The sequence below is a fragment of the Triturus cristatus genome, chromosome 2_2 (genome assembly GCF_964204655.1).
Source record: "Triturus cristatus chromosome 2_2, aTriCri1.1, whole genome shotgun sequence".
Taxonomy (NCBI): domain Eukaryota; kingdom Metazoa; phylum Chordata; class Amphibia; order Caudata; family Salamandridae; genus Triturus; species Triturus cristatus.
Window position 1 is genome coordinate 968,579,033 of NC_140582.1, and position 18,717 is coordinate 968,597,749.

Here is an 18,717-nt window from a genome sequence, read left to right on the forward strand (position 1 = left end):
TAAGCACCCATATTGGCATGTCTCCTGCAAATGGGGCTCTACAGAGAGCTATCGTAAAATCACTCTCCCATATATGCCTCATTTGTCTGACCAAATGTGGGTAGGCGTCGGGAACACACGCCCCCAAATGAACAGTTCCGGCAGGCTTTTTTGGTCCTCCACAGGACCCATCAACCTCTTTTTCCAATTATCATCTTCATCAAACCAGTGGATTGTGTGTTGTAGGTTTGCAGCCGTATAGTAATATTCTAAGTTGGGGAGTTCAATCCCTCCTCTAACCCATGCCTGCTGCAGCATTCATAGGCTAATTCTCTTCAATTTTTTGGACCAAACGTTTCCACAATGAGACTGTCTAGTTTGTGAAGGTTTGATGAGGGATCTCATATGTAACGAACTCTGCATAACGTAGAGGCACCAGGGCAATATTACCATTTTGACTAGAGCCATTTTCCCCATCAACGTCCGTTGAAGGTCTTTCCAAAGGTGAATGGATGCGCGTAACCCCGTCCGGACCTTTACTATATTTAGGTCTAGAAAACTCAGTCTTCCCATAGCTATATTAATGCCCAAGTCGCGGATCCCCTCTGGGCACCAGGACAGTGAAAGACTCTGGAGTACCGTGGGATCAAGGTTCGCCAATGTCCCTAGCAGCATAATATGTGACTTCTGGGCATTCATAGAGAGACCAGAGGCCGCCGCAGATTCAGATAGTGCTGTCTGCAGTATTGGGAGTGCCAAGCTTGGCTCTCATAAGCAATTTTCCCTCTAATTTTTTTCCTCTGTGTGCGGCAGTGTAAGGTCTTTGTGCGCTGCAACTAAGGCTATGTGCGCCAGTTACCAGACTGTGTGTGTGGGTGCAGCGCCAAATATCACCCCAAACTTTGCCTCAAAAAGTGAAAAGCATCAACGAAAGCTATGCATTAGATTGTGCCCAAGAATCTGATTTTAGGAATAATGGTTATTTGTGCGACCCTCAATTTGGGTAACCCTTAATATCGCATGATTCTTTGGGCAGTTTACAAAATGTGTTCCGTCTTCCGCTTGGGCTTACATTTGGAAGCCAAAATGGATTCAGATTTAATAGGTAATGATGATAAATATTCTAACATTCTGTGTGACTACAATCATCTTTATTAAAACGCTGGCCAACTTGTGTTGTCTGACTAATCATAGACAGCTGGAAATGCCCCCAAATGCATAGTGGACATATCAAGATTTTGTTTTGCAGTTTCAAACTTTCCGGTGATATTTGTCCTTACAGTATTTAGCCACTGTGTCGGATGGCAGCCAGGAAAAGCTACTCACCCTGGACATTTCTGAAAACTAGACGGTCCAGGGAGTCCAAAGTAGTGTGTTGCTTACACAGATTCCATTACTTCCTCACCCAGAATACCCTCTAAACTGAAAACATTAGTGAAAATTGAAGATTTTCCTCCTGTTTCTGTCGCAGAATGTTCCAGAATTTCTGGTGATCGATAAATGTCCTACCACCCAGCATCCCCCCCCCACTGCTCTTAATAAAAATGTTACTTTGTGCGGGTGGATCAATCACCTGTTACAGTAGAGGACCCCAAATGCAGTGCAGAGATATCAAATGTTTACTTTGGAATTTCAGTCTTTTTTGGTGATGTGGGTAGTTATGGTATTTGGGCCCAGGCTCAGCTGCCTCTTGGGGAACTTATCAACCCTAAACTAATATTGTGTGAGTGGCAATGTGAACCTCAACTAAAGCCTATCAAAGGCAACCTACATAGGCTCAGTAGAACGTGCCTTTCTTTTGCCTTTAGCATGCTCACTGTGCTTGGCAAGAGTCCTCTTTGTTTGGAATTTGTCTTCTAGCAGTCAGAGGGGCTGACAAAATTCCAGTAAACAGTTGCCAAAATACAACTTCTTCCACTCCACACTAGGAAGTTAGAGGTATCCGAGAATATCCTTCAGACTCACTTCTCTGGCAGTCTGAATTTATCTGCATTTGAAAACTTGAGTAAAAAAATTCCTGGGGCAGACAATCCTAAATGCTTTGTAAAGCATTTGCAGAAAAACTTGGTACCTTATTTAGAGTTGGCCAGACAGGGTTCTTCATCAAAACATGGCAGATGTTGCAGCTGCCGTACGTACTGTGCCTTTGACTGTCCTGCACTGTAATATGATAGAAGGAACATCTGCCACTTTTTAACAGTGCCACTTCAAATGAGGACCGTAATAAAAATAAAGCATGAAGATAGCATGTAGGCCACAAGTATGACCAATGTGCACCCATTTACTGGAGTCACTGAAGACACAGTGGCTCAAATCAAGTTTAGGAAGAAAAACATGGATTGTAATCATTTTGGAAAGAATCGTTTTCCACTTTAGATGAAACAATTGAAAGACCGTATAGGTAATTAATAGGCCATGGAAGGTATGTTTTTATTCAAGGTCATTTAAAGTCACAAAAAGACTGTTCCTCTTCAGTCAGTTTACCAGAACCTCAATTTGTATAGTAAAAAGTGAAGCAAGTTGGACAATGCAAGTTTGGCCTAGAGGGCACTGGAGACTGTAGTACCAAGTCTCCTAGGTAATTTCCTGCCCAGTAAAAGCTCTGCATCTTCAATATGGTCGAGTTATTTTCTTTTTTGCAGCAATACGGTATGCAAAGTGTCAGTCTTGTAGTCCTTCATCGTCCTCCACAATAGATAAAGGAGAGGCTACTGCTTCTTTAACAGTGAGATGAACGGTAATGGGTAACTCAAAGTCAAGAAAGGACATAATTACTCCTGTTGTAGACAGACAGTAGACCAGACGCATTATACTTTGCCAGTTGGATCTGGTGGATTGCCAGCTCCTCATACCATGTGCATGTTTTACAAGTTTCTTCATATGATTGAAGTAACTGGGCACTTTTTTTAATAGCACCCTTTTCTATTCCCTATTCAAGTGTGCAGTTGGTCTCATGCACTTCTGCCAGTTGATCTCAAACAGTAACTAGAGAAGTGCTTGCATCACGAATTGTAGGGAGCACATGTACTTTCCACCTTCCTGAGAATTTCACAGCTAGCAGCTGTTCATAATGTAAGGCTCACACTGACCTTTTTGGAGCTTCTTGCAAACAAGCTCATAAGGGAATCCCTTCTGGTGACTTAGATTTGTTCCACACCATGCCAATGTGTTACAGCTTGTTGAACATCTATATTCCTGTATAGATGTTTTCCTCATAAAGGTTATATATAACCGTTATGAAAGTAATTGAAAAAGATCACACAGTCTTTTCACTAGTTCCTAATGTGAAAGGTCAACCAGCAGGAGTTATGATTGGATCCTTTCCTGTTTACACTTTCAGGCTGTATCTACAACCTGTGGCACTCTTGTAGAACATGTAAAGGGTGATGCCATATTAAGTTCTTTTACTTTGTATATACCAAATGGACAGTAGTCACCCTTTTAAGGGTTCACAGACTTCTCGACTGCTGTGTTATTTCCTGGAGCATAAACCCGAGGTAGCCTGGAAGAGAAATATTCCACAACAAGCGGACTTTAAAAAAAAAATCTGTCTTTGTCCAGTTGGTTTGGTGGCAGTGATGCAGAGAAGGGAAATGGCACCAAAGTACTTTTGTCCCAAAGGGCTGTTGGCCCCTATGACAGTACACCCCCAACCAAAAAGACAATTAATTCCCGGTGTGTAGTGGAAAATTCTGGCTATGTGATAACCGTCAACAAAGTAGGGACCGGGAGCAGTTCAGGTCCAACAAACACACTTCCATGTATGGACTAATCCGTATACCAAGAACAAAGAGTATGTAGTTCCTAAGATTGCCTCATGGGGAAACACCATTGTTGTCTTGTCCACAACAAGGGTGGTAAGTGGAATGTAAATATTCAGGAGCAAGAGCCCTCACCTACTCAACTGGGTTGCATGCTTCATCAACGGGCAGCTCCTCGTTAGGCCTGTGCTGCAGGGCCTAGTGGGCCCTTTAAGGGGCTCTTTGCCGATATCTTTTAAAATGATTCTTGGTAGCAAGCCTGTAGTGAGGGTGCTACGAGTGTAGATGGGAGGAAAAATGAGTGAAAAGCTTAAAACGACTAAGGACTACCTAATTACTATTTTATTATAAAGGTGGTTCTAGTTGAGGTTAAAAGGTGAAAGTAAACAGGAAATAATGTTCCTTCTTGTTTTTTCAAACTATAAAATTAAGTAAGGGTTGCTTGACAAAAACTGAGTCGCAAATGATTTGTGACAGTTTATCAGGGCCATCAAATATCCTAAACTACGGGAAACTGGGACAGTTATTCAAATTGGTGAATTGCCCAATCAAAATTACCACCTCTATAGTCTGGCTGAGTCGATACCTCTTACAAGTAATGAAGAGATGGGAAGAATTCAACCCTATTGGAGTAGTATTTAGGCCCCTAATGTATTGCAGGGATAACCGTGCTTTCTGTGGTCTGGTGTCAAATGTGGAAAATGCCAGCGACCTAAACCCTCTGCAATACTCTGTATACTATGTGAGAATCTTGCCAGCACTAATCCCTGGGCAGCCACCCTTCAGGAGAAGCACTGTTGTAAAGGAAGATGATCTACCTTCCCACTGGTGCCTCTCCGTGCATTGTGGTGCTGAGGGGATATGGTGGGGGATCTACTTCAAAATACAGACTCTGAGACTTGATGGTCTCCAGCAGTAACACCATCCAAAGGAATGAGGATATCATCAGTCTGCTGTGGGAGAGGCCAGGAACGGAAGTGAAAGTATTCCCACCCCCATGGAAGACATGATGTTCCTTTCCTCGGCACCAATAAGGTAGTACAGAGGAAGTGAACATCACAGCCCCTTCAGTAAAGGGGTTAAGAAAGATGGCTAGTAATCAAAAGTCAAATCTTAATTTCCTTATTGTGTAATAATGAACGGGAACTCCCTTTTTTTTCCCCAACAGAGCCTAGGTATACATTAGGATCATTTTGTAACTGCGTCCTGTATATTTCTAAGTTTGATTTCTGGTGTGTAGTCTCACGGATGCTCTATAGTGAAGACCATTAATAAAGTGCATTGGCCCATCCACAGATGCTTAAAATCCATTAATGAAAGACTTCAGTTAGTGGCTAAGGTAATGGTATAACTTCTTTCCTGACTTTAGGGGATAATAGCAGTTTTTTAAAACTTGATTACACCATGAGGCAACTGACTAGTTTGCAAACCATACCAGGTGATCTTGGATTTCAGCACTAGAACAGTAATACTGTTGAAGATTGTGGCATGAACAATCACTTTCTCTTGGTTAACAAAATTAACAGCTAGAAGATTGCCTGTGTAATATCCAAATTCCTGCACAGTCACTGTAATGGAGATGAGAAGTTGAAGTGTACTCCCTTACTGCTTAATTGTTTTATGTTCTAAATAAGATATACCCAGTGTCTTTTGCTTTTTCATAACCTCGTATCAATACGTTAAGTGGTTTGTTTTACTTTACAGAAACTGAGGTGAAAAGTAATGTCGCTTCTATAAATCAGCTTCCTCCGGAGGTCTTGGTGACTGTTTTTAGTTACCTAAGCCCTCGAGATCTATGCCATTGTAGTCAAGTAAACACTAAATGGTCTCAACTGACTAAAACTGGATTCCTCTGGAAACACATATATCCAGTACACTGGGCCAGAGGTAAGTAGTTCAGTCTTTTAAATATTATGTGCCATTCAAATATTGGTAAATTAGATAGCTCAATAGTATTTCCACCCTTCTATGTTTTCCTATAAATGTTGTTTTGCTGTTGAGTATTATTATAGAAGTCTTCCTTAAACCATCATGTATTCTTGTAAGTATTTCTGTTGTGGTGTCCATAAATGATGCCCGGATCCAAGGTATATTTAACAGCCTTTATTCCTCATCCCTGGAAGCTAGTCTGCATCCCCCACTTCCTGATCTTAGCTGTCACATATTCAAATTCCAACCTGTTCAGTTTTCCTCCAAGTGACATGTTAATGCTGTGCTCATGCAAAGGATGCACAACCCTTTAACACTACACATGTCTACTCCCTTTGTTTTTACAAAGACAATCAATATAGAACACCAAGCAAAAGGTCACAATAAGAACACATACCACAGGTAAGATTATAGGAAAATTAAAGAACACATTACTATGACTTCCAACTGCCCTTAAATACAAGTCTGTAATTGCAGAGCAATTTTAAAACAGTTACTCAGTAAATGTACTTGGTAGACAAACATGGCGGCCAATTCTGCGCATCTGCACACCATCTCTTCCTATCAACACATGCTCAGTGCCATGTTCAAGTTCCACATCTCCATGTGCAGTCACACTTGCTTCCACAGCAGAACTTAAGCTACTTCCCTACACCTGCTGTACTACACTTCAACCACGCCTCCAACCATAATCAATCTCCATTCTCAGCATATTACTTCTGAGCACTGGCTGCACCATTGTATGTCCCTTTGCCCCTGGTCAGAATACTTCAGTGCTGCGCTATTTCATCACTCAACCTGTCTGGATTGTTCACACATTTAATCAGTTGGTTTCAGAACATGTACTGTTTTGAGAACCTTAACCTTGGATCCACATCGACTGACTGCAACCACCGGAAGTGGCATTATGCCCGAAACTTTAGAGAATTCTTAGGAAATCCATTTGACCAAGATGACCTGATCTACAATTTAAACTTTCAAACCGCCCTGAGTAAGCCCCAGGCCGGATAGCCATGTAAAGGGGTGAAACACGTGTTGGCTGTTCTTTCACTCACTATCACGGATAGAGTGACAACACCATTGTAAATACGCTACAAAATAAACCAATGTGTGATTGGAATTTTTCCATAAAAAATCCAGGAAACAAATCTTGCCCTGACAATCCAGTTGTGAACCTTACTTGCATTAGGGGGTTAGGGGTTTTCCCCTGTCAAGGGTAAGCATCAAAGAAGAGAACCTTGCTCAATATACGGCCAGTAAGGATCAGGACTTTTTACCCCTTATCCTCAATAACAGTCTTTGTGGTTGAAGGCAGGCAGGTCCTCCGGGATTTCCGAGGTTGCTGGCTGCAGGACACACCGGTATTTCGCAGGAGCAGGTTCGAGGTGGAGACAGGCAGGTAGGGCTGGGGCCAAGTCAGTGGGAGTCTTCCTCTTGTTCGCGTCGGCACTGCTGTTAGGTCCTTCATCTTCTTTTCTTGTAGTCGGTTCTTGTCTGAGGAAGCAAGGTTCAGGGGTGCCCCTAAATACTAGATTCAGGGGTGTTACAGGTAGGTAAAAAGGTTGGGACCAATGGGTCCCTTTCCTGGGGTGGGTACACCCCCTTTTATGCCACCCTCCAGTGGGAGGGGGGCAGAAGCTTATCCCTGGTTGGCTGAGTCCCCCTATCTGCAAGATGGTGTGGACTGAGAGTTGTGCTTCACCTCGCCTCCCCCACCTGAGGGATGGAGTTGGCAGAGGTGGGCACACCTCTCTTCCTCACTGGTTATTCCTGCCGGTTCTCTTGCCCAAAGTGGGGGTCAGAACCAGTGGGGACCAGTTGCTGAAAGCAGCAAGTTGCCTTGGGAAGCTCACAAAGGTGGCAAGCATTTGAAGCTTCCTCTTCGTGAACCCTGCCCATCCTGGGGGAGGAGGCTTGGCACCTCGTCTCAGGATGTGCATTGTTTCTTGCCCCAGTGAGCAGCAGGCTCTCGACCCAGGGGGTCCAGAAACATGTCTGGTGGAGGCAGCTGAAAGCAGCCACTCAGCCTGGACACTAGTGCTAGGTTAGTTTTCAAGGGTCATCTCTAAGATGCCCTCTGTGTGCATTTTTCATTAAATCCCACACTAGAATCAGTGTGGGTTTAATGTGCTGAGAAGCTGGATACCAAACTTCTCTGTTTTCAGTGTAGCCATTATGGTGTGTTGGAGTTCATAATGACAAACTCCCAGCACCATATACTCTTAATGGCAGCACTGCACTTACAATGTCTAAGAATGTACTTAGACACTGTAGGGGTACAGGGCTCATGCACCTGTACCCTGACCACTGGTATAGTGCACCCAGCTAGAGGGGTGACAGATCTATGCCAAGGCAGTGGGTTGTAGGCATGGCACACAGGGGTGTGTGCCATGTCGACTCTTCACTTTGTTATGCACCAAAACACCCAGCCTGCAAACGCAGTGTGTGTGTGTAATGGTACAGGACCTTTAAGGGTGGCAAAATAAGTGTTGCAGCCCTTAGAGGCCTTCTCTGGTCACAGTGTTTAGTTTATTAAATTAGCAGTTAATTAAAACCATTGCAATAAAATGTCATTGTAGCACTGTTACCACATTAAAAGCAAAGCGAAGCAAACCATCAAATTTCAATCCATACACCTATTACTGACGAGGCAGTCTTGTAGTCACTGTTGTATTCACGTGACCGGCTTCAAAAACCAAGAATAATATGATTTGTTGCAGAGACACTAGGGTAACATGCAAAAATAGTCTGCGATACGTTTTTGGGGAGGAGGAGCTGGTATGGCGGGGGCAGGAGAGGGAGAAAGCAGATTTTCAAAGAGTCTCACATTTTTCCAGACCTTGCAAGCACTTGAATATCTGGTGAAGTAAAGCAGAGAGCTAATGCCTACCGACATGTACTGATGTCCCTTTTTAGATATAAGGATTTTAAAAGAAGTCTTCTGGGAGCATCAAGGGCAGAACAACTGCACATAAGATGCAACCATGATTCAGACCTGTAATTGCACAGTCTGCAAGCCCCCTCCGCACTAGTTGGAGCCCATTGGTTGAAGGCAGTGGAGTGCAGACCTAGGAGACGCATGAACATTATATTTTTGCGGGACACTGCGTTCAGACTTCAAGAAAGTAAGGTTGAGGTACCCCAGGAAAGTATGAGTCGTTTAAGGGGAGCAGGATAATTGATGTTTTTTGGACCCGAATGCCCATCTGGTAGGGTACTTGTCTAACCTGCTTGTTGATAACCCTTTTCCAGACTGTGTATGGAATAGAGTCTTTAGTTAGTGATGTTTCGTCAATATGTAGCGTTCTTATGGCTTTTACAATTTGACGATTCCATGGATTCCCAGAGCTGGCAAGAGTTTCTTTTAACCGCGCATTAAGCATGTTATCTGCGGCTTTTAGTGCCCTTATATAGTATTTCAGGGTGTCAGCCTCACAGAAAATCAATTGTCTTTGAAGGCCTTCTCCAATCGTAGTCTTGCCCTGTGGATGTAATTCGGAGAGACAAATGATTTTTTTTATAAATGGTAACCTGGACGTGGTCGAGACTGGCCGAGCATGCGCGAGGAAAGGCCTGGTGCCCGTAACTTAAGGCAGGAAGAAGGGTAGCTGTAATCGCCTTCAGAATGGGTTCAGCAGAATTACTACTCTGGGACTGGTTAAGTCGAGTCAGGCTGTATGTTGTTGCTCCAGCTCTCTTTTTCAAGGCTTCCAAGTGGACTGATGGTCTGGAAGACTCGCTAAACCAGACCCCCAGGTAGTTGCATTTTGATGTTATTTTAATCTTTGCGGGCCCAATGTTCCACGTTAAACTTTTCTTTTTCTTGCAACGGCGAGAATCAAGACCTTGGTCTTATCCTGTATAATTTTAAGAGCATTAGTTGTGTTGTATTTGTGGAGCATGCACAAGGCTGTTTGGAGGCCAGACTTTGCCTGGTCCATTATAACAATATCAGTGTATTGCAGAATTTGCAAGTTCATTTTTGCGAGGCCCAGTTTTGGCAGAAGGAGACTACTTTTCTCCAGGAATCTCCCCAGGTCAGCGGTGTAGAGATTGAACAAAAGGGGAGCAAGAACACATCTTTGCTTTAGGCCGTCTGAAGTTGGAATTTTGGCAGAGACTGTCGTTTGGCCCGTTCTGACTCGTACCCATGTGTTCTTATGTAAGGAGATAAGGGCTACGACCAGGATCTGTGGAATCCCCCACAAGTGTTACGAGACACTTTATCGAAGGCGGCGCTGTAATCTATAAAGCAGCAATAGAGGGGAAGTTGATTTTTTTGCGTTGCTTGTTGACTCAGGATGGCTAGGGCGGTGATGTTGTCAATTGTGGAGTCAGAAGATCGGAACCCAGTTTGAAAGTATGGTAAAATGTTATTTTCCACTACCCATTTTTCTAGCGACCTGAGAAGACACTGAGCATATACCTTAGCCTCAAGATCCAATAGGGCAATGAGTCGGTAATTAGCTGGAAGGGAGGGATCTCCTTTCTTGAAAATTGGGCATAAGATCGAGCCTTTCCATAAATCTGGTATCCGATAGGTAGTAAACGCATAGTTGTACACACAGAAATTTGGACACTGAGGTCCGGCTGTTATTGGCACTCTTTAGATGCCAGCCTTTTGGGCATAGATATTACTACCCTGCTATAGGATCCTCATAAATCAGGTGTCCGAGCACAATCCGGTCTTTATTGATATAGTGATGTGATGAGTGGAGGGCGACCTTATTTTTTTTTTTTATTTTTTTTTTTTTGTGAAAAGATTTTATTGTGCATTAAAGGGTTACAAACACGGGCCTACAACCACCAGGGCCGGCCGCTAGTAGTCAAAGTGTTCCAGCATATCAGAAAACCATGGCTAGCCCACAGGGGCTCCGCACTATCACAGTAAATCAGATTGCACATAAAGGAAATCAGAATACACACTTTTAGTATAAATAACAACAAAAAAGAAAAATACAAAGATACAACAAACAAGGCGAAACGACTTATGAAGGGCGGCGAACACCAGCCGGGGGAGTCAACACCCAACCACCCGAGGGCGGTCAATAAAAGAAGACCTGAGAGGGAGGGGGGGGCAACGAGAGAACCAAATCTGTACTCCGAAGTACTAGATGCACAAGGAACCCTCAAGGATCAGGGGGACGAGGCAACCCCGGACGTATCTACCAAAGGGGGAGTACAGATAGACCCACGATACGCGTTCCACTGCCCCCAAATTTTACCCCAAGCCCCCGGTTTACCACGGGCCACATACACCGTTTTCTCCCTGAACATGCACCAGTCCATGTTTTCCTTCTAGACGGACACGGTGGGAGGCCGCTGGGAACCCCAAAGCTGCGCAATATCTCTCTTTGCAATCATGTTCCCCAAGGCCGCCCACCGAGCCTGAGCCGCATTGCAGTCATTGGGCTCCCATACATTCAGCACACAACGACGCACCTCCGGCCGCAGAGCGACCCCGGTGACTCGTCTCATAATATCATGCACCCGGCGCCAGTATTCCGCCACCTCGCGGCATTCCCATAGGATATGGAGAAAAGTAGCACTGAGCCCGCAGCCACGCTTACAGAGTCCGTCGTCTGAGAACCCCATCGAGACCAGGCGGGGGCCCGTCACATATACACGATGGAGAATCTTAAGCTGGACCAGGCGGAGACGGGCCGGGATGGCCACCTCCTTAGGGGATGACAGTGCAGTCTGCCAGTCCTCATCGTCCAGCTCCACCCCATCTCCCGTCCATGCCTCCCGAAGACGCACCAAGAGGTCAGCCCGATTGTTTATCAGTTTTTTGTAAATCAGAGAAATAGTACTGTCGGGGACGTGACCGTCGAGTATGCGGTCCTCGAGAGGCGAAGAAGAAGGGACCGTGGTCCCCTCCCCAAAGACCGAAAGCAGGGCGTGCCGAACCTGTGCATAACGGAAGAACTCTCTGTCACTAAGCTCATACTCGCGCTGAAGCGCCGCGAAGGATTTAACCGCACCTTTAACCCACAGGTCCCCCACTCTGCTGATGCCAATTGTATCCCAGCGCTCGAAGCCTTTCGTTGTCCAGAGGTTTCCCAAGCGGTCTGAGTCGAATAGAGGAGTGGCGCACGTTAAACGCTCACTCCAGCCCATCGCAACGTTAGCCGCCTTCCATACACGGACCGCAATCCTGGTAGGGCCCGTAAGGGCCCTACCAGCAGACCGCGAGTAAAGCGCTCTGTTATAGTTACCGCCGGGGAGCAGGAATTTATCCATCTCATATGCCGGGTTCGAACCAGGAGCGTACGTAGCATGGTTAATGGCAGACAGCTGGGAGGCCCAATAGTACCGTCTAATATCAGGAAGCGCGATGCCCCCGTCATACCAGGAAAGAGTCAGCTTGGCCTACGCGATCGCCCGTCCCAAACCAGTCTCCTCTGCAAACTCTCCACCTCCCTAAAGTAGGCCGCAGGAATGACATCGAAGAAGTTCTGGAGTGCATAAAGGAATCTGGGAAGGGACATCATTTTAAACAGCGCCGCGCGACCAAGCGGAGACAAGGGCAGCTTACACCACCGAGCCGTATCTGCCCTCAAACGCCGGAGTGGAGACAGGAGATTCTGCTCATAGCGGACCGCCGGATCCAACGAAACGTACACCCCCAGGTATTTAAAGCCGGACTGAGATATTTGGAGCGGAAGCCGAGGCGGCAAGAGAGGAGAACCACCAGAGATAGGATACACACAAGATTTGGACCAGTTGATTATCAGATCCGAGTTTTTCCCGAAGGAAGTAAGGACATCAAAGAGAACATTGAGCGACTTCCGCGGTGAGGTGAGATACAAGAGAATATCATCCGCGTACAATGAAACCCGATCCTCGAAGCCCGGGGCCCACCGGAGCCCTCTAATCGAGGGCTCCCAACGGAGCCAGGCAGCGAGCGGCTCCAGGGCGAGAGCAAAGAGCAGCGGGGACAACGGGCACCCCTGCCTAGTTCCCCTCCCGAGAGCGAAAGGCCGAGAAACCCGCCCATTGACAACCACCTGAGCCGTTGGTCCAGCATAAAGGAGCTTCACCCAGCCAAGGAACCCCTCCCCAAACCCAAACTTCGCCAAGACGGCCCAAAGAAATGGCCATTCAATGGTATCAAAGGCCATCGTGGCGTCTAGGGAAACCAATATGGCCGGTTCAGCCAAGTACTCAGCCCTAGCAAGGACGCCGTGCAGACGCCGTAAGTTAAGAGCGGTATTACGATGTGGGATGAAGCCACATTGATCCGGATGTATCAAGTCACATATAACGCTCAGCAAGCGATTAGCGAGGACCTTAGCAAGGATTTTGGGTTCGGCATTCAGCAGGGAAATAGGCCTATAGGAGGCACAGCGGTCACGTGGCTTACCCTCCTTGGGAATCACTACTATAGTAGCCAGACGCTGGTCGTCAGGAAGGGAACCCCTCTCGAGCGATTCCTGAAACATATGACGGAGGAAAGGCGCGATTTTATCCGGGCGCAACTTATATAGTTCAATCGGCAGGCCGTTGGGGCCCATAGCCTTGCCCGAGCGGAGGGAGCGAATCGCAGTAGCAATCTCTTCGACAGACAAAGGGGCATTCATCAGCTCGCGATCATCGACGGATAAGCCGGGCAGGGCAATATCCCGAAGCAGAAGACGAGAGTCGTCCTCATCTCTATCGGACACCGGGGAGTACACTGCACGGAGGTGGTCAGCAAAACACTCAACAATCTCACCAGGCTCAGTCACACACACTCCATCCGACCCCCGAAGCTCTGGGACCACACGATTCACTCTCTCCTTCTTATCCAACCAGGCAATCAGCTTACCCGCCTTGTCTCCGGCATCATACAACCTGCCCTGCTGCTCCCTATATATAGTCTTGGCAGCATCAGTGACGAGAGACTTATATTCAAACTGCTTCAGGCTGAGGGCATGCAGCCCATCCGGGGTGACACCCGCCTCCAAAGCTGCCTCCAGCCCCAATATTTCAGTCTCCAGCGTCACAACCGCCTCTCTCTTGACCCTCTTGGCCTCCACTATCTGGGACAGGGCATGCCCGCGGAGCACTGCTTTGAAAGCTTCCCACAGGGACACCGAGGACAATACCGACCCCTCATTCTCAGAAAAATATTGATCAATCGACTTAATCAGGCTATCACGGATCTTGGGGTCTCGCAGGTACCAAGGGTTAATAGGAGCGATCCGCCCAGCGGACCGCGACCCGGTGTCAAAAAGCAACCACAGTGGGGAATGATCAGAAATACCCCTGGCCAGGTGTTTGACCTCTCGAATCAGAGTAGCCTGGGCCGCGGGCATAAGGAAATAATCCAGTCTGGAGAGACTCCCATGGGCCCCAGAGTGAAAGGTGTACTGACACCGTGCCGGATGCATTAACCTCCAACAGTCCACCAGACCGAAGGTCTCCAGGAGCCCGCCCAGCCACGCCTGGGCAGCAGGGAGGGCCCTGGGCGGATGACGGTCCAGGTCACCCGAGACAACCGAATTAAAGTCCCCACCCATAAGCAAAAGACTGTCAGGAAGCCCAAGCAACATACGACCCAAGTCTGAGAAGGTGGAGTTCTGGAGGCCCGGGGGAACATAGACTGAGATCAAGGAAAGGGACTGCCCCTCCCACCTCCCAGTCAGAGCCACATAGCGCCCTCTATCGTCTGGGACCACCCTGGTGATCTCCAACGGAAGTGAAGCTCGCAAGAGAATGCCCACCCCTCTCGAACCAGTGGTGAAACCAGAGTGGGCCACAAGTCGATATCCCCCCCTGTTCATAGCCCGACAAACGTTGCCAACCAGATGCGTCTCCTGTAAGAACACCACGTCAGGAGTCAAACGACGCAGATATTGCAGCACAACACCCCGTTTGATACGGTCCCCCAATCCATTGACGTTCCAAGACATCAATCTCAACCCGTCCCCCCCCCCACCCCCCATCCCATCCAGTAGATCAAGGGCCCCCTAGCAAAGAGCTCAACACCCAAGGATGAACCATAGCCAATACTTCGCCTTGAAAACAAAAAACACAAATGCAAACAACCCCACCCACCCACCAACCCCCCCCCAACTCCAACACCCCCCACCCTGCACTCCTGCGGTTCAAAAAACCACCCCAACTTGCAGTGTGCCTGTCGCCCTACAAACCCCATTCTACGAAAAGACCCCGGAGGAGGGAGGGGACCCGTCCCCGCCCGCTCCCCACACACAACATAGTGAAACAAAATGCACAAAAGAAGTAGAACCCAGCCGAACAGTACAACCTGGCAGAGTCCGGGACCACAAGTCACTCCAAAGGAGACCCACCACCCTCGGCAGAGGGCCCAGTCCGGTCACCCCGGTCTGGCAGCGAATCCAGCCAGTCACTCACAGTCACAGGAGAGTCAAAAAAGGTAGTCCGATCTTCATGTTCCACTCGGAGCCTTGCAGGATAAAGCATAGAGTACTTGAGACCGAGGTCCCGGAGACGCCGCTTCACCCCTTGGAAGCCCATCCGCTGTTTCTGGACAAGTTGGGTGAAGTCCGGGAAAAAGTTAATGGACGAGTTCTCATGTCGGACCGGGCCATGAACCCGTGAGGCCTGCAGAATCGCGTCTCGGTCTCTGTAGTGGAAAAGTCTCGCAACGATAGGCCTCGGGGGGGGCACCCGGTCGCGGCCGGCCACCTGGGACTCGATGGGCCCGCTCCACAGCGAAAAACTTACTCAGGCCAGCGGAGCAAGATGCTCGAGGATGAGCTCCTCGACCAGAAGATCAACCGGGCGGTTATCGGAGGTCTCCGGAACACCTATGACGCGGATGTTATTGCGGCGGGCCCGTCCCTCGAAGTCTTCCAGCCGCCGGGCCATCAAATCATTGGCCGACTTGAGATCGCCGAGAGTGGCCTTCAGGTCCGACACGTCCGTCCCAAGGGAGGACGTCCGCACATCCAGCGATTGAACCCTCTCGTTGGTCTTAGAGAGATCCGCCCGGATTAGGGTAATGTCAATGGCCACCGTGCCAAGGCCTCGTACTGTGTAGCGATGGTCTCTCTGATGCCCGTAATGGCGCCCATGATGTCCTGCAGGGACAGATCCGGAGAAACGGACGGGCCACCACTGGTGTCATCCGGGGGGACATTGGCTGTCCCGGGGGATCCTTTACCCTGAGTGTAGCGGTCCATGTTGTTCGTCTGGACCGGTCCCCCACGTAGGGATGTCTTGGTCTTACGCCTCTCGGGGTCTCCCCTGCCTCCCATGAGAACCTCGATCGCCGAAGGGGACCACCGAGGAAGCGTCGAGGTGGCACAGACCAGGCAGACGTGTGTCGCACCACAGGCCGCAATATGGCGGAGCGAAGGGACCACCGTCAATGAGCACACTGGCAGCAAACGAAGCCACCGGCATCAAGCGAAGGCAAAATGGAAGCCCAGTCGCACCAGGCAAGTCCACAGTCCAGCCCCTCAAAGACCAAAAGTGAAACCGAAAGTGATGTGACGGCCACTGGCACCGCTCCGCTGCCGTTGTTGTTCAACTACGCCCCGGCTCCAGAGATCACCCTCGCCTCGGGCACTGCCGTAGGGTGGGCCTCAAAAGTTCAAACCACCATAACTCCGGATTGCCAGGTCCGATTTGATTTCCGAAAGGAGTTTAGTGTTCAGCCAGCATTCGTCTCCCAGATTCCATCAACCGGGTCAGGATAGATTCAGGATAAATTCCGAGGAGCAGCGAGGGTCCGGGGAGCCCTGTGCTCACGCGACCATCTTGGATGCGCGCTAGGCTCCTCCCCCGAGGGCGACCTGATTGATTATTTTCTCTTATGCTCCTTATTGTTGATGACACAGGGATGTGTGCCATGTTGACTCTTCAAGTTGTTCTTCACCAAAACACGCAGCCTGCAAAGGCAGTGTGTGTGTGAAGGTACAGAGGTCTTCCCTGGTCACAGTGCCCTGGGTACCTGTGGTACCATTTGCCAGGGGCTGACCTGTGGCCAGTGATGCCATTTGGGTTTAGGCTTCAATGCAGTTTTAGAGAAAGAACATAGGCCCTGAGTACCTGATTAGCAGGAGCCCAGGGCACACTCAGTCAAAGCTCATCAGCAATTCAGCAAAAAGTGGGAGCAACCATGCAGAAAGAGGGCACTTTCTCACATTCTGCCTCTGGTGCTTGCAGAAATCCATCAATCTAATTGTCTTCCATGAGATGGTTTTCAGGTCTTTTTCAAGGTGCGGTTACAAAAGGCACCTACGACCCAGTCATACAGTAATCGGGCAGCAGCACTTTAGAGCAATGTATGGCTTGAGATATGTGGTAACACCCTTGTTTACATTGGTGAGGAGTGAAACAAGTGTCACCCCACATTTCCTGTCTAGGATTAAATAAATTTGAGGAAAACAAAGTTAGCATTTCAAGATGCTTGAATTCAGCCCGAGGGTTGTACAGACATGAAGCCAGCGTGAAGGAAACTTCCCAAAGTAATACTTGAAGACCTCTGCGTTAGCATAAAGAACATAATTTCTGCATTTTAATCTTGTAAAGTTCTTAATATTCCAAACAAGATTCAAAGGATGAGAAAAACGCTCTCATAGGCCTTACTGCTTGCCAGACAGTGTTCGCTTATCACTAAATATCCTGAAAAATCCTCCGTTATTCGATCGATACAGCATGTCTGATAATAAATTTGTTAAACTTCTACAGGCAAGACTCTCATACGGAGGAATCTTTCTCATCACAATGGTGTTTTGTTTGAAATTCTACAAACTGAGTAAAAATTAAAGAAATCATTTGCTGTCAAACAGTTGAAAAAGAAAAATGCATAACACTTGGTAACATTTTATATGACGCATAGCCTGTCCTCCTGCAGATTGTCAGTTCTCCTACCATTATTCTGAAGAATAGGGGATTTAGAAATGTCATTTTTATGCTCTATTTTTGCTGAGTTGATTTTCTTAAGTTTCATATCTTGGATGTTGGCAGTGTCTATAAAGTCTGTGTGTGTCATTTAAGTCACTTTGAATTGTGTTGCTGTGATCTGTTCAGTTTGAATTATTTAAACCAATGGTTTGGCCTCTTAGGATATTTTTAAATTGCATATACTTTTGGAAGCTAGACAGTACATTGTATACAGTTATTCAATCCCCACGTTGTTTATGTAATCTAACACTTCCGAGTATAAATCACATTAATTTTATAGTGATGGTGTTACTTTTCTAAAAGCATTTTGCACTATTCTGATGATTTCCATTCTCCTAAGATATCTTTGGAAATTTCTGTATTTGTCTTAATAGGTGATTGGTATAGTGGCCCTCCAGGTGAACTTGAGGTGGAACCAGATGAAGACTGGGTGAACAACAGAAAAGATGAAAGTCGTGCTTATCAGGAGTGGGATGAAGATGCTGATGTTGATGAATCTGGTATGGAAAAAAGGAATTTAGTGCTTGAATAATGCTAATTGTTTTAGGTAATAATAAACCAGCCACTTCTGGATAATAAGCATAGTCAAAGCGTTTCTCATGCTGCCTATATTTTTTTTTTTTCAAGACATCCGTAGCATTGTTTTTCTTTTTTGGGGGGTGGGCGGAACTCACGGAGTTTCACTCTGTGGAATTCTGTGGAGTTACATAAAAAAAACTGTGTGCGGGCCAATTTGGCACTTTGCGCTGCTCATGCTGATTTTTAGCTCCTGGAGCATTGTTCTGCTTTGTACAATCAGCACAAGCAGCATGATATAGTGCTCCAGAGGGCATTGCTTCTTTCTGCTACTCGAGCAGATTTTCTACTCGAGCGGCAGCTTTTTCAATGCGAACGGTTGCGACCTGCTGCATTGAAAAATCTTGTTCTGAGGCGTACCAGCGCAAAAAAAAATGCGCTAGGGGACGCAAATTCGTGCTTGCCAACTTAATGTTGGCGAGCTGCTCGTGAGAAAAAATTCCACGAAACAGTGGTTGGCAGAGTTGTGCCGTAACTCCACGCTCCAAACGTAGCAGGCAAAATTCCCCAAACTCCTCCGGCGGAGCGGAACGTTTTCGCCCATCCTTATTTTTTAAGTTGTATGTAAGCCTAAACTAATTACTCTGTCATG

The 18,717-nt window shown here is 47.2% G+C and overlaps 1 protein-coding gene across 1 annotated transcript in view; it reads left to right on the forward strand.

Annotated features, from left to right (window-relative positions):
• FBXL5 (F-box and leucine rich repeat protein 5) overlaps nucleotides 1–18,717 on the forward strand; it is a 266,441-nt gene that overhangs the window by 61,414 nt on the left and 186,310 nt on the right. The window contains exons 5-6 of the mRNA XM_085642397.1: nucleotides 5,445–5,627; nucleotides 17,924–18,049. Coding sequence (XP_085498523.1) covers nucleotides 5,445–5,627; nucleotides 17,924–18,049 — 309 coding nt within the window. The remainder of the gene's footprint in view (nucleotides 1–5,444; nucleotides 5,628–17,923; nucleotides 18,050–18,717) is intronic.